Here is a 17,018-nt window from a genome sequence, read left to right as displayed (position 1 = left end):
TTGAAAATAGCAGATCTACAAGCTCACAATGCTCGCATCGTGAGCTTGTAGATCTGCTATTTTGCTATTCTGAAGTAGTTAATGTACGCTTTGTAATAATAATCAAAATCTACAAAGTAACTTGTAACTAAAGTTTTCAAATAATTGTAGTGGAGTAAAAGTAGCCCAGGGTTGCTGAGAAATGAGTAGGCTGATTACGCACAAAAATGTATAACTTTTTGAAGCTATCCCAATAAGGCACGTCGTCCTGGACTTGTCTCGTGGGCCATGGGACTCGTGGCACAACAGTCAGTGTGCCACTAAAGCTACTAAACCACTAAAGCCCGATTTATACTTCGTCATACGACCGTGTCGACTAACGTGTCGAAAATAGCCCACCAGACCAAGTAGCCTACCCCTCATTTGTCGGCTATTTTCGGTTCTACAGCTCAGCTCAGTGTTCGGTTCTACAGCTCAGTTTTTCAGCGAGAAAAACAAGCAGCCAGACCAAAAAAAGCCAGTCAAAACCGCTATAAAAAGAGCTTACAGGCAGTGGTGTGTTCTACCGTTATAGAGCACCGAAGTCCTGACGTCACTGCCAGTAGAGGGCGCTTTTCCGCAGGTTCGTGGCTTTACTTTTTGTGTTGATATCCTCATTGGGGAATCTTAGATCGCTTCATATAAGAACTGTGTTCCAAAAATAAACACACCACCCCAGCGATTTGACTCATATGGATATGAAGCATCGACTGAAGGTGTAAATGTACACATTTACCCAAAGAGTAACACAATATAAACACTAGAAACGAGTCAAACAACCCAAAGACTACATTTCCCATGAACGCGGCTGCTGTAGGGACAGTGATATCAGACCCGGAAGTAGTATTTCTTAAGACTTTTAAGGCAGAATTAATTCCATTTTCGCCAGAAACAGGCTGTATCAAATATGAATGAATATTATAAACGATGCAGAGCCACCCCCCTGACAAAAACGCCGGGGTGGTGTGTTTATGTTTGGAACACAGTTCTTACATGACATGATCTAAGATTCCCAAATGGGGATTTCAACACAAAAAATAAAGCCACGAACCCGTGAAACAGCGCCCTCTAGTGGCAGTGACGTCAGACTTCGGTGCTCTATACGCTGTATACGCCGTATACGTATACAGTCCAGATTATTTTGGGAAAAAGCGTATAGGCCTACAGTCTAATAACCATAGAACACACCACTGTTTACAGGTGGCTGCAATTCGGAACTGGCCCCCTGAACTGTTTACTGTACATATTTGTATTTCTTGTTACTTCTCGATGATGTTTTTGCATAGACCCTAGGTAGTATTGTATATCTGTCACTATATGTTTTGATGAATTTAATATACATGGACCCCAATGGAAACAAGTCATAGTGCTTTCTTGGGTTTTAATCCTTTTTTTGCAGACCTTGTATTGAACTGTACTTTCTGTGCTTTTTTGAAAACTGCTAAATAAAGTATTCAATCAATCAAATCAGTCGCTTCTTTTGGGCTCGTTTTCATTTACAAGTGTGACCCAGTCTGGGTCACACTTTAAACCTACAGACATCAGTTATTTGAAAATAGCAGATCTACAAGCTCACAACACGTTGCGATCATATAACGCGAGGTTGTAGATTTGCAAAATCTTTTAAAAAAGTGCAAAATGTAGAATATTTTTTAAACATGATTCTACCAACACAAATATTGTATAGTGGTCCCTGGAACGAAATATTTTCAGATGGGGGGTTCCGCGGACAAATACATATTAATTTGGGGGTCCTTGACATGAAAGATTTGAGAACCACTGGTTTCAACCATAATAAAAACACACAAAAAAGCAACTATACACTTTAGAAACAAGCCCAAAAAACCGCAACCTACAACTAACCAATATTTACAAGAAACAAGCCCTAAGTCGCTTATAAATAGCAGACATGGCAACACTGGCTCAGCTATGTTCGGTTCTATCGTAGCCATGGTTCACATGACGCTTGTATACAAGCGTCATGGTGCCGAGTCCCCCTGGTCTAAAGTTGTGTTCGATTTTTTCACATTGCCATCTCTCACATAAACATAAACGTTCAGATTTCAAATATAAAGTGCTTACCACCGAGCCACGGATGTTACAAGGCGATGCGGACCGCGATGAGTACCCGTATCTCCCGTATTGTTCAATAAAAAGCATTTGAATCCCATCGCCGGCCATTTTCTCCAAATTGTCTCCGATACTTTCAACCATGCGACACTAATGGTTGGGAGGTGTATTGCACTCTGATACATTACAAAACAAAAAAAAAAGAAAAAAGAAAATGGCCGGCGATGGGATTCAAATGCTTTTTATTGAACAATACGGGAGATACGGGTACTTATCGTGGTCCGCATCGCCTTGTAACATCCGTGGCTCGGTGGTAAGCACTTTATATTTGAAATCTGAACGTTTATGTTTATGTGAGAGATGGCAATGTGAAAAAATCGAACACAACTTTAGACCAGGGGGACTCGGCACCATGACTGTCATGGTATGACAGTCATGTTTCAGGGCTAGTTCTATCGGTACTCTACTACCTCCGCTGCCTGCCTGTCAGTGTCCTCTGCTTTCGATTGGCCATGCCTTTCTGAGCTCACGCTTTAGTGGGAAAACATCATGGAAAACATGGCAGCGCCCCTGAGCGACACGCAGGTTGCTGCTACTAAGAAGACCACAGGTACAGATGCACAATGTCTATTTAACATCAGACATATCATGATCTATTGTATCTCTCCACGCGAGGATGTGCTACACCTTGTGACGAGGTTATTGTCAAAACAACAACTATACTAAACGCTTCTCTGAACGACCAACGGCGCGGATGCAGTTACATGATGACATTTTGCATCATTTGATAAATCATTAGCAAACCAGTAAACCGTGTCTGTTCAGAATTCAGAACAACTCTATTCAGTGAAAAGAACAGAACGCAATAATAAAATAATAATAATAATGATAATAATAATAGGAGGAGAGCCAAGCTGTGTGTGATGATCCATAGCCAACTTTGTGTGTTATAACTCCGATTCTGGGCATCTCATTCGCGAAAATAGGCGAATTACAGCTATTTTTGCTATTTGATGTACAGCGCATAGGTGGTATAGCTATAGAATACAACTCTCGTAGACGTATTTATGATTCTGATGTAGCTGTAGAATACAACCCTCGTAGACGTATTTATGATTCTGACGTTTTCAATCTACGAGAGTTGTAGGGTTCACGCCCCATGGAGACAGGGACTTTCTGCACTATGCCCCGTAGACACTCCAAACATGTACAAATTGAAAATAAAGGTGCTTACCCCCAAGCCCCAAATGTTAACTGTCTCTACGTGGTAGTAGTTTAATGTAATAATCCATATCTTTCAATAAATAAGTGTTTTAATGCCGAACGCCATTTTTTCACCCTCGTTTACTTCTTGTTTACATTTAGTGTAATTCCGGGTTTCACCAGATGCGCCCCGTCACTACCCGTCACTACCGCCCATTGGGAACTTCCGACAGAATCGGCCACAGACGGCATTAAAACACTTCTTTATTGAAAGATATGGATTATTACATTAAACTACTACCGCGTAGAGACAGTTAACATTTGGGGCTTGGGGGTAAGCACCTTTATTTTCAATTTGTACATGTTTGGAGTGTCTACGGGGCATAGTGCAGAAAGTCCCTGTCTCCCATGGGGCGTGAACCCTACAACTCTCGTAGATCGAAAACGTCAGAATCATAAATACGTCTACGAGAGTTGTATTCTACAGCTATAGGTGGTATATAGTATGCAGTGGTGGGAAAATTATTCAATTTTTTTTACTTAAGTGAAAGTATCAATAATGCAATATAGAATGAATAGAAATACTCCGGAATATGGGAATCGTGGAATTCTAAATTTACTTGAGTAAAAGTACAAAAGTAATGGTATTAAAATGTACTTAAAGTACCAAAAGTAGAAAGTATTCCTTATGTAGAATGTTTTCAAATGTATACATTACATTGTATAAAAACGTTGCTCATTGTGAGCTTGTAGATCGGCCAAAATGTGTACAGGGTTGAAGTGGGTAATGTATGTTTGTAATAATAATCAGAATCTACAAAGTAACTAGTAACTAAAGTTGTCAAAGAATTGTAGTGAAGTAAAATGTACAATATTTGCCTCTGAGATGTAGTGGAGTAGAAGTAAAAGTACAGAAAATGGGAAAGACTCCAGTAAAGTAAAAAAATCCTCTAAAGTGTACTTAAGTACAGTACTTGAGTAATTGTACTTAGTTACTTTACACCACTACATTAGCCTATATGTCTAGAATAGATGCTGGACTTCAGACTACCTTTTAGTTGGATGCACTGGTGTGCCTAATTGTCCATATACTGTAGGTGTTGCACCAGCATATATAATTTAGTAGCCGTAGACAGGCTGTCATAGATTTATTTGATCAAGTCTGACATTTGCATATCTATGACAGTCTTTGGCACTTTCCCCAAATAGTCACTGGAAATAAATAGTGGTGGAAGAAGTACTCACATTTTGTACTTAAGTAAAGGTACCAATAGCACACTGTAGAAATACTCTGTTACAAATAAAAGGCCGGTACTCAAAACGTATTTGAGTAAAAGTAAAAAAGTATCCACATTAAAATATACTCAAGTACTGAAAGTAAAAGCACTCATGCAGAATGTCCCATTTCACAAGATTCCAAATTAATAAAAATGCTTTGAAAATAGCAGATCTACAAGCTTACAATTTGTATTACACTCGATGGAAACGAGAAAATTCAACGGCATTGCACTTTGATTTTGATTGATTGAATACTTTATTAACAATTTGCAAAAAAGCACAGAAAGAATTGTTCAATACAAGGTCTGCTAAAAGGATTAAGGATTAGGTTTCCATTGGGGTCCATGTGTATTCAATTCATCGAAACATTTAATGACAGACAAATATACAATACTATGCAAAAACATCATATAGACGAGTAGTAATAAAACATAACAATATGTACAGTAAACAGTTGGGGGGGGGGGGGGACTTTTTACAGTGGCCAGTTAAGAACCCTTAACTATTAATTTAAAATACCAATAGACTTACCTCATCTGCAATAAAGGGAAAGGACATGACTTGGTGGGGGGGATCCAGATATATTATCTACAATAGGTTTATCTCATTATTCCTATATTTCTAAAAGTTTTTGAAATTACCATGACACAGTAATGGAATTATCTGAGGAACTTGAGTGAGGTGGGGGTGGGGGGGGGGGTCCAGATATATTATCTACAATAGGTTTATCTCATTATTCCCATATTTCTAAACGTGTTACAAATTACCATGACACAGTAATGGAATTATCTGAGGAACTTACATCAATTAATTAAAGAGCACACCCTGTCTTATCTCGACTTACTTTTAATTCAACAACAAACAGTATAGACTAGTACGTCAGTGCAGTGCTAGCCTCGATCTCCAGGCTTTTATTGCTTAGTTTTGCTAAAAAATAAAAGCCTGGCCCAACTATAGCCTGTACTGGGTATGAGGAAGTGTTTCATTTCCCAACCAACCAGAGTGCAGTGGGTGTCGCTCGTAATGTTGTGTTAACGGGGCGGGGGTTGACGGACAGATCGGTGAACCAATGGGATCAGGCGCCGTCTCTCGCCGGCTCTATACACACGCCCCTTTATACACGAAATCAGGAGGGTTGCAGCAGGCTAGTGCAGTGCCACTCTTGCAAATAATCATCAGATGCACTGAAATGAAGTATAGTTTTGTAAAGATGTAACATTTTGGATAAATATAGATATATTTTACAATAAATTTGCATCTGGCTGATGCTTTGATATGTTGTTGTTAAAGGAGAATTCATTTTTTATGATATTATTATATGCTAGGACAAGTGGTACAGTAGAAAAATTACTCATCCCGAGTCCCTAGTTTTTTTTATATCTGGCGTTCATAATCACAGAAACCTCGCCACAGTGTTTTTGTCTCCACTGTGGAGAGTTTTCTGTCATTATGAACGTCGAGCAATTAAAATACGATTTAGCGACCGTCCGCTCGGGCTGGAGTTATGCATTTTTTCTACTGTACCACTCGTCCTAGGATATAATATAATATCATATAAAGGTAAAAAAAGTCCGGAATTCTCCTTTAAAGTAATATTTATTAGCCCAAACCTTGAGCAATTGTTAATGATGTAAATGTCAATAAATATACATAATTTATGTAAATATTGTTTTATACATTTGTACATTTTAATTGTTGAGAACATGGCTTGTCCTTTGTCCTGAGCGAGGGAGGTTGCCTACTTATATGGGTCTCATGGTCATTCTCAAGAAATAATTCATACTTTGATGAAGGAACGAAATGTTATATACAGTATATTAAATAAAATGTCTGTACTGCAGCTGCAGTACAGATATCTTTTTGATATTATTCAGTTTCTTTCAGATACACTTGCAAAATAAGTATTGGATGTGCATATTATTATTTTTTGTTTGTTTGCATATATAATACAGAGGGGTTGTACTGGAGTGAGCACAAAACTACCATGAGTGACACTACAGTGTATGTTTTAAAGATTATTGAGATAAATGACAGATTGCCTTGAAAAACCATAGTGCTCAAGGTTGTACTCCTCTTGGCTAGAATATCTAATCATGACGTGTTTGCATTGTCAAGCCTAGTGAATAGTTTTAGCATTCCACTGGGTTCTCCAAGAACGTTCACACAAAAGTGCAAGAAGTTTTACTGCTTCCTTTAATATACTATGACCAAACACCACTGTGAGGTCAAAGTGTTGATCAAGGTAAGCCGACTTTTAGCAGGTTTGTTTCAGGACATGACGGAGCTTTTGTGATTCCTATTTTTGGAATAGATCATTAAGGACTGACTAGTCCTCAGTTCCTCGGTAAACTCGCTAATCCTGCTTTCTGGAATAGAGTACTGAAGTCCTGACGTCACTCGTTCATCCTCTGGGTTGCGGAAGTAATTTCTCTATGGAGATCTTAGAATCGTCTCATATAAGAATTGTTGTCCAAAAATAAACAAACTGTCCCGCCGATATTGTCAGGGAGGTGTCGTTGTATCGTTTATGATAGTCAGTCACTCATATTTGATAAAGTCTATTTCTGGCGAAAATGTAACTAATTTGGCCGCAGTAACATTAGCGTTTTCTCACCGTCAGTTGATGCTTCATATCCATATGAGTCAAACCGCCGGGGTCATTTGTTTATTTTTGGAACACAGTTCTTATTTGACGCGATATTAAACAAGTCTATGGGACTTCTGAATGGGGGAATGAGGTAGGATGAGTAAATTACGTCAGACTTCTGTGCTCTATACAACTCTGTTTTAGCTCAGTGTTTACAAACATTGCCAATGTAAACAAACCTTTACAGCCTCAAAACAGAAAATACAATTAAAATGCACATTTACCTGTTATGTCATTAAGTGTCTGTCTTTGTTTCTTTTCTTTTTTTCAAAAATAGCGGATCTACAAGCTAAGCTTGCAATGTGTCACTACACTTTGCAATGTGACACATTGTGAACTTGTAGATCAGCTATCTTTGAAATAGGGTTTAAGAGGGCAATGCAGCTAAAGCAAGTTACTTTTATTTTAGTGAGAGGACCACGACGGATCGCCAATCAAATTCCAGATGAGATTCTGCAAGACCCAGAATTACAGGATGCCATCCGAGCCTTGCCTGCAAATTATAACTTTGAGATCCACAAGACGGTGTGGAGGGTCAGACAAGCCAACGCTAAGAGAGGTGAGGACACTCCCCCCCAATACACATTTCATTTGGCAGATTGATAAAGTGGTTAGATTGATTGGCTCTGTTGTTCAGCCAATTCCTTGGAATGAAAGTTGGACAGTTTCATTTAGCAGCTGGAGGCAGCACGTCTAATTGTGCCTCTTGGATCACGGTTTTCAACAATGAATACAAATTATTTTAGTAGTTTGCCAGACTTTGGTAATTTTCCGATCATATTCTGCACTGGTCAAAAGGTATTGACAATGTTAGTCATTTCATTTTTAGACAGTGGGCCTTATCTTCCGTGGCCATTGTGCCAGCACAAAACTAATATTAGCGCCAGTGCTATGATATCGTCCCCAAGACGCACAGGAATTGCGCCTGTTTTTATTTTATTTATTAATGTGTTCAAACAGCTTCCCTGCCTCTCGTCATGTACAGTAAGAATTTTGTCAGTCCGTCCTTCTGGCATTCCTTATGGTGCGCTCTGCGCATGGTACAGACTTAACGTCTCATGCACATGCTGTTAAGAATTTAGTCGATTAAACTTATCTATTTTCAATTAATACAAATAAATAAATATTATTTGTTTGGAAAACTTTAATTCTTTGGGGGGGGGCTAGTGTAAGTTACAGGTAAGGTGTGTGTGATATCAAATATGAGCTTACCATAATCACAGTAATCCTTAATCATATTCAAGGGCTTTTGGAGAGAAATGAGTCAGACTCCACAGAGCACTGCAGAGGGGAGGTGTGTGTGTCTGTTATATACATCAAGGCAATTATGTTTCTGCACTCATTTTCGGTTTTCCGACATGAATTTTCCTTTTGATCCTAAAAAACGCTGCTTTTCAATTAATCGATTAATCGATCGATACGGTTATCAATTAATGAATGAATCGATAATTTGTATCCCTATATTAAACTGATACTGTATGTCAAGATAATATATCACAGATGTCTCTTGGGCATGAGGAGTCGGTGATCAGAACAGAAAACGGCAACGTGGCGTTGTGTTCTCACTTTTTATTCTGCGTTTACACAGAGACGCAACAGTGAATGAACGCTGTAGTGTGCATGCCAGGTGGCTAGGTGGCGGTGTGACGCACTGCCAGATAGACCAGTCACACATGTGTAGAACCACCTCCGTTCTACTTCCTATCACAGCTCTCTCTCTATCTCTCTTTCTTTCTTTCTCTCTCTCTCCTCTCTCTCTCTACCTCAACCTCTCTCTCTACCTCTCTCTCTCTCTCTGACCCCCAGCGAATGCATCGCGGGGGTCCAGGGACTCGCGGGGGTCGGCGGACAGAGAGAGAGAAAGAGGTGTGTGTGTGTGTGTGTGTGTGTGTGTGTGTGTGTGTGTGTGTGTGTGTGTGTGTGTGTGTGTGTGTGTGTGTGTGTGTGTGTGTGTGTGTGTGTGTGTGTGTGTGTGTGTGTGTGTGTGTGTGTGTGTGTGTGTGTGTGTGCGTGCGTTTTCAACCCCCGATAACGCTGTTGCCGTCTAAACAGAAGGCACATCTGATACTTTATTTAGCCGTTTTCTCTAGAGGCCGTTGTCGTCTAAACGGGGCCTCAGTAAAAGTATGAAAAGTCAACTCTTCTGATTTCCACCACTAAGGTATGCGCCTCACGCCAGGCGCTACCTAGTTCTTGGTATCACCACACACTGTGATTGGTTTTATGTAACTAACGCTCCCATGAACACCCATGAATATTCCAGGGCCCTCAGCGCTAGGTGTTGCGCCTGACGTTAGGGGCATTTTAGCATTTAGTAGATTGGACCATTGCGCTGGACCCCCACAGCGCAAGTTAAGACCTTACGCCATGGCGTTTATTAGCGTAATCACAATAGCTGTTTTTAATAAGATAGAGGCGAAGGCCACAAAACTGAATTAAGCCTAATATTTGAAATATGAATAAGATCTTGAACAAAATAAACTTGGATACCAAAGAGCCACACTGAGGAGAAACTATACACAGTAGAATTAATTAGCTGTAAAAAATATCATTCATTAAACCATTAGTTGAGGTGCAGCAAATATATAAATATTGCTTATTAATATTAATTAATTATTATAAATTATATTTATATAATTTTATATATGAAAAACACAAGATTTGTGGTGGTACAGTGAGGATTAGGGATGGGACGATAATAATTATTATCGTTTATCGTGTTAAAAAACACTCACAATAATTGTATCGTGGAGATTTTAATTTATCGTGAAATTGTCCTCCGTCATACATTAGCTTTTGTTGAGCTGCAAATTCAGTACCACTTAAAACCCTCTATACCCCCTGTAAAGAGCGCATTTGTTACGCTCTTATTTCACTCTACACAAATCGATTCGCCAAAACTAGATTGAAGGTTCAGATTGTAGATACATTTTTGGCGAACGTTACCCCCAGAATAGGGATGCAGGGTGTGGTTAACAAAAGTGCCATTTTAACTTTTAAGCATATTTTGATTATCGCAATAATATCGTAATCGCAATTATTTTTGCCACAATAATCGTATCATGTAATTTTCGTATTGTCCCATCCCTAGTGAGGAGCACATTTTCTCTCCAACTGAAAGGCCCTAAAGTAAGTTGTACTCTGCACTGATGAAGTGTTTCTGCACAACCACTGAATCCCTAACAAGCTCCAAGGGGGGTTCTGTGAATGACCCTCTGCTTGGACCTACATAGAGGGAGTGAACACCGAAAAGAGAATTTCCCTACAGGGATCAATACAATATCTGAAAACTATACAGTAGAATCCAGTGCTGCTGCTCAGTGTTGATGACAGTGGATTTTTCTCAGTTTTTAAGTGAAAACGTAAATGCCAGTATTGATTAAATGGCCAAAAACAAGACTAGGTACCGAGTTTCAACAGCTCCCCCCTCCCTCAGGGCGACCATGTTCTACAGAGTGTGACCTGACCATTACATTACACTAAAAGGGGTAGTGAACAGATCTTTATTACACAGCAAATTCTGGAGTATTATAGTAACACTCCCTTACGGGTAAATGTTTACACTCTAAAAGTAACACTCTGTATTTACTGTGTACAGACATATTCATTTTACAGAAGTGCACTTCCAGCCAAGGGAATGGGTAGAAACCTTTCCCATCAAGTTTCTGGTTAAGAAAGATAACGGAATGTCTGTTAGTGATATTCATAAGATGCTATGTTATTGAGACTAAAACAGTAGCCTATTTACCATCAGAAACACTATCATGTCCATAAATATCAGTTTAATCAAAACCCTTAGGATCTCTAATAGACAATAACAGCATGATTAGTACACCAAGCCAGCCACACAAATAACAGCAAGTTTAAATATTCCTTGAACCATTTTCGGAATCTTAGCCTACTGCACACAATTAAAGACCCTGCTTCACACATGAGGATTTATGCAATTTTCTTTGAAGACTAATAATTGGTCAGTGCATAATTCCTTTTTGGCTATGTCCTGTGAAGCTGAGCATGACTAGTGTTTCAAGGGCTCCCTCCAGGCTGAGGAAAGGCAAAATTGTTCCTGAGTGACTACTAATGCTAATGTCCAATGAAATGCATAGAGTCTCATGCTGTGGGGGAGTTTGCAGGTGGCATGCCTGGACAATTGAATCTTCTTCTTCTTTATTTTTTCTTTCTTTCTTTTTGTTGTTGTTGTCCATGTTCACGTCCCCATGGGTGGTGTTAGGTTTACGACAGCCTGTCTGACTTTGTTTTTTTGCTGTGATGTTTTCATTAAACCACGTAATCTCTCTTGAGACTCGGAGAGTGTGCTGCTGCCTGTCCTCTTCTCTTTCCATCCTTTGTGTCCATCTGTTCCTTTGTCAGGCTTTGAACTCTTAGAATCTCAGCAGTGGTACAGTAGTAGTCTAGATTTTGTTGTAAGTGGCTACGTTAACAACAATATTTTGGGTTGTTTTGATACAGTACATAATGTTTTTGGTTAAGGTTGTGTGCACCTTCATAAGTTCATATGCATACTTGTATTAAAGGTAGGGTAAGTGATATGAAAACGTTTGTATGTTCAAGTTAAAGCTCTATATTGTGATAGTAATCTTTGCTATAGAGTGTTTGTTCAGTAACAGGGGTTTCACCATTTCTCCAGCTCTTGAAAATGTCATGTGGGTTTTAAATTTCATCCAATCAGGAGAGAGTACCCATTTGTCAGCTTCAAGCTGATAGCTTGTGTTCCAGTTCTAATTTTGTCTGGTCATTTCTTTAGGTCATCACTTCCAATTTGACTTGTTTATCCTGTATCCTGTACGAGTTATCTCTCCTGATCGGATAAAATTGGAATCCCGAACTGAAAATGAATTTTCTGTTTGCTAAAGAGCTGTGAAGACGGGAGACCCCTCTTACTAAACAAACATGCTATAGCAATGATTACTATCAGAATATAGTTATTTAACACTTACTTTGACAAAAGAAAATCACTTACTGCACCTTTTAGTGGAACTATTTGTGAATAAGTATAACTTAAAATACCGAAACTCTGGTGGGGAGGAGGTGGCTCAGTTGGCTGCCTAAAATACTTTATGCTTTTTTTGGCAGTGAGTGAGTTTCTCTATTTTTAACAGACAAAAAAGGGCCTGGCAGCTGCCCACTACTTGAAATCATGCTCAAATTGACCTTACTTTTATATTTGTATCTCACCTCATTATTACCATTTTCAATGGTTGCTTTCTTTTAACAGATTTGTAGCATTTTGAACGCAGTTACTGGACTCCACATACAAAAATTTAATTAAAAAAAGCATAGGTGGACAGTGAACAAAATCTTGAGTCTTAATTTAACTGTGAAAGTCTACTTTCAGAGTAAAATGAACACTCAGTATTTTGCTGTGTGGGTACCTCTAGGAACCATGAAAGTGTTTCCCTGGAGAGGCTTTGACACGCTTCAAGGGAACTGTTTGTGTTTCTGAAGGTCTTCCAATGACTGCACTGTAAATAATCAAAAGGTTATAGCACAGCTACTATTTCCTTTCTAGACATCTCCAAATTCCTTCCATTTAGCTTCCGTGCCCCATGGTAAAGCTACCTTTCAACTGTTCAGGAAGGTGGATGGGGTTTTAGGAGGAAAGTGCTGCACAGTCACAGTTATATTTGTGCAAACAAACAAATCATTTGCATAAATGTTTGAGCAGTTCAGGCTTTACAATTGTATGCTTGTCACTAGTTTGATAGAGGTTGTTTTTGTTATTGCACAAAGCCACAAGCTATTTGCAATGTGAATTGGACCTTTTTCTATCAATCACTTTGTAGTGATTGTCAATCACTTTTTAGTGTTTTTTAGTGATGACAGTAAGAGTGTCAGACACTGCTCCTTCTGAGCCTTAGATGTTCCCTCCACACTAAACGGAGTAGAGTAGGGTAAATGGTGCATTTGTATAGCGCTTTTATCCAAAGAGCTTTACATTGATTGGGGGGTCCGGAATATTTTGTAAGTGCTGGTTGCTTTGAGTCTTAAACTCACCTTTTCTCATATCAGAGACAGCTTGAGACAGTCTCCTTAAACCTCCCCCAATAGCTAGGTTTTACTTCTCCCGTGCTCAAGTCCTGAAAGGCTCTCCAGCAAGCAATCTCAGGCAGCCCCTTTTCACCTCTGTCTCTACAGGATGTTTCTTCGTACAAAACATGACAGCAGTCAGTACACCGACTGCCAGGCTGACATTCAAGGTGATCATGGGCCAATAGTGTGTGTGTGTGTGTGTGTGTGTGTGTGTGTGTGTGTGTGTGTGTGTGTGTGTGTGTGTGCGTGTGCGTGCGTGCGTGCGCGTGAGAGAGAGAACATGTGGATATATTATATACTGTCTGTATTTGTTGCTAGTTTCCAAGTTTCTTTAAAGGTGAATCACAATACAAATACACATGTACACTGCCTCGCCTCAGCATGACACAAACTGTACTGTATATTGCATATTATATATACAGTAGTTTGTAGCATCTTTATGGTTATCTTTTTGTGGAGAAAATGGCAAAATTCCTTGTATGAGCTAACATACCTGGCAATGACAGTAATTCTGATTCTGAAACTGTAAAATTGGACAGCGAAAACTCACTGTAATTGCTTTCTATCTATGAAAGCTCATTACTGGACTGGAGTGCAATGCCATCCAGAAATGAAGCACATATCTCACACTGTGCTTGAGTATTCTGATTGACAGTCCACCTAACAAGCTAAACATGCATTACATCCAATTAAGATGTACTGAAGAGACCTGGTCTTGACATTCTTAGAAAAAGGGACAGCATTTAATTGATTAAAAACTCTTTAAATACAGACCCTCAGGTGACGCAGGTGAAGTTCCTGCTGACCACTATGGACACTAAGGGGCCCTATTCCAGGTTCAAGTTGCTAAAGCCACTAATATCGGATTTAGGACTAGACAAGGGGCGTTCCCCCGCGAAAGTTGCTATTCTGGGACACCTCCCTTACCCACTAAACACCTGCGCTACCCGTTACATTATGCATAGGTGTGGTCTATATTTTATTAAAAAAACAGCTTGGAGCAAATAGGGCTATATAAATATATATACTGCCCCTATAACCATTTTAAAAATGATATTCGGTTATTCTATGAAATATATTCTTTATTGAGATATTTTCGTTTTTTCCATATTGCAAAAAAAAAACAAGTTTTTCAGAAAACTTAGGTTTAGAAGGCGTTTTTAGAATCGGCCTCAGGTCTAAATGGGTTAAGAAAATCACTTGGGTCAAAGTGTTAAATTAGCTCACACTAAATGTACTTTGAAAAAAGTATCTGGTGTTGAAATGTAGTTAAGTATAAAAAAAAAGGTACAATAATCTAAATAAAAAAAAATGGTTTTCATAGTTCAAAGAAACAAAACTCTCCTCGCTTTATAATTAATTGATTGTAACTTTTTGAAAATGTTAAAGCAATAAAGAGACTGGTACCGTTATTTCAGGTGAATGATCTCACCCATCAGTGTGTCTAGCCTACATTTCCAAGTAGCTTGTGGCTAGATACTTTCAGAATTATGTAGCTTTCAAGTAGTTCAGCTACTTTTTTCACCATGTAGTTGGGTAGCTTGACAAAAGCTACATTCCTACATTTTCAGTGGCACATCAACAGGGAAGAGTACAGCAAGAGATTTGAGTGCAGTTCGTCCATTACATGACTTCTCCCTCAATTTGTAGCTACCAATTTTTGAGTTTTGAGTGGACTCCAATCACCCTCTCTCTCTCTCTCTCGCTCTCTTTCTGAACTGCCCACAGCTCTCATTCTAAGACGAAAGTAGAAAGAAATGGTCCAATCTTACAATAAGCATAGTGAGGACCAATTATATGAAAAGTGGTCCTTTAACACGCCACCTGAAATTGAAATGCCTACTTCCTATTTTCTCAAATCCAAATCTATAGCACATAACAATGGACACCATGCTGTACTATAGCACACAACGGCCCCTTCATTATTAACCATTAACCCTTTGACTGCCAGAGTGATACTGTAAAAGTGTGCCACTGCTGCACTGCTGCCAGCGAAAAAGAGCGATTTTACTGTACCTTTGAACAATCATGGAATATTCTCTGTGACCTCCGTCCTTACGGAGATCGCCTCATTACACGCACACGGTTGTCGTAGTTGAGGGATTTTTTCCCCCCCACATGGCAGGGGTTGACACTAAGGTCTCAGAGGCATGACCTGCACTTGCCCGTCGGGCAAGTGCAGGTCATGTTCTACTTGCCCACAGGTCTTGCCCACTTGCCCGAAAAGTAAATCGTCCTTTATAAAATGATGGTAAAATTAGAATTACCGTTCAATTCAACACATTTTTTACTTTCTACTTGTGAATTATGGGGCTGCACGATAAAAAGTTTCATACCTCAATATTGATGCCAAATATCTAAATAGCTATGAATATAACTATGGGTTAACACTTGTTATTTTATGTTTTTAAGTGTAGCAACAGTGAAAACGGCACATTATAGGCCAACAGTGCTCTGTTTGTCGTTGTCGGGCAAAAACCTTGTAGTTCCATATTTCAATGGTTTTGTAATGGGAAAATATGTTTGTTCATAAATGCCCTACTAAATCATTCAAGAGTGTAGCACTATAAGAGTAAAATAGCAGATCTACAAGCTCCCAACGTGTCGAGATACAATGCATTGTGAACTTGTAGATCAGCTATTTTCACTATTTTAATTTTTGTTCTTTTTTTAAGGACATACAAGGTTTCCACCCGACAGCTACGTTATATAGCCTATATATGGTTCTGTATCAGTATATCAGTCAGTTTTAGCAGATTTCATTCCAATTGTCTGCCTATGAATTTCACAGGCCTGGGTAGACAACCTGGCCTGGCGGGGATCTGCGCACCAAGCACAGCAGCACAGCGGGTGCACACAATTAACTTAACGAGGGAGCTTGCGACTAGTTTTGCGCACCAAAAACTGCTCAAACAATGTCAAACTGTCATGATTCTAGCTGCTGAAACCTTCCTCTTTGGATTGTTGTTTAAAAAAGGAACAGAACATGGCTGTTTTTAAAGGATTATATTTATTTCTTGTCCGTCAGAGCGGTGAGGTAACGTCGGGTTGTTTAGCCTACCGTCTGATCTGCACAGATGCGCTGGTATTGGCTGAAAGCTAACTCCACCTGCCTGCAAGTTTTATTTACCTGCCCCGGGCAGTCGGGGAGGCGTTAGTGTCAACCCCTGCACATGGGATAATCCATTGCACAGCTGTGGCCGTTTGAATGCAGCTTGTTTTTGCCGTAAAGCAAGAGGAAAGGAGATATAGCGATTTCCCCATAGAAAATAAACGGGAAGTAAATGAGCTTTAATTTTTTTTAATGACGTCAATTCAGAGTCTGTCGTCATCTGGTGGAAAACCACTGAAAACACAATATCTCGTCTTTCTCGTCGATGGTAGGCTGAGCCTTAGCAGAATCCAGGCAAAGAGTTAACGAGTTTTGGTTAACGGTTATGAAAAACATTCAAAATGGTCATCCTGTACAACCATCCAAGATTATTATTATTTTTTAATATGGAATGTGTTCCAGGGCCACAAGAAAACTAACCTCACTCCGTCAAATGGAAGAAGCTTGCGACACACATTTTGTTTCACAGGCTACTTCCATCTGAGACTCGATGACAGACAGCGTTTTCTTTTTTTCAAGCTACTTGGCAGGTGATTGGATGATCCCGCCTCTAGCAGCCGCTGATTGGTTCTAACACGCAGCCGACCGGGCAGCTTTACTCCCTGAGCAATCCCAGACTCCTTCCTGAAATCAAATGCA

At 39.4% G+C, this 17,018-nt stretch overlaps 1 protein-coding gene across 1 annotated transcript in view; it reads left to right on the top strand.

Moving 5' to 3' along the window:
• The first annotated feature begins 2,626 nt into the window (after positions 1-2,626).
• Positions 2,627-17,018, top strand: part of dph1 (diphthamide biosynthesis 1) — a 78,481-nt gene continuing 64,089 nt past the window's right edge. Inside the window, exons 1-2 of the mRNA XM_080429631.1 lie at positions 2,627-2,698; positions 7,626-7,775. Coding sequence (XP_080285757.1) covers positions 2,638-2,698; positions 7,626-7,775 — 211 coding nt within the window. The 5' untranslated portion in view covers positions 2,627-2,637. The remainder of the gene's footprint in view (positions 2,699-7,625; positions 7,776-17,018) is intronic.

The sequence above is a fragment of the Gymnoscopelus braueri genome (assembly GCF_963280865.1).
Source record: "Gymnoscopelus braueri genome assembly, chromosome: 5".
Taxonomy (NCBI): domain Eukaryota; kingdom Metazoa; phylum Chordata; class Actinopteri; order Myctophiformes; family Myctophidae; genus Gymnoscopelus; species Gymnoscopelus braueri.
The sequence above is the reverse complement of the archived record's forward strand: the minus strand, read 5'-3'. Positions and strand labels throughout refer to the sequence as shown.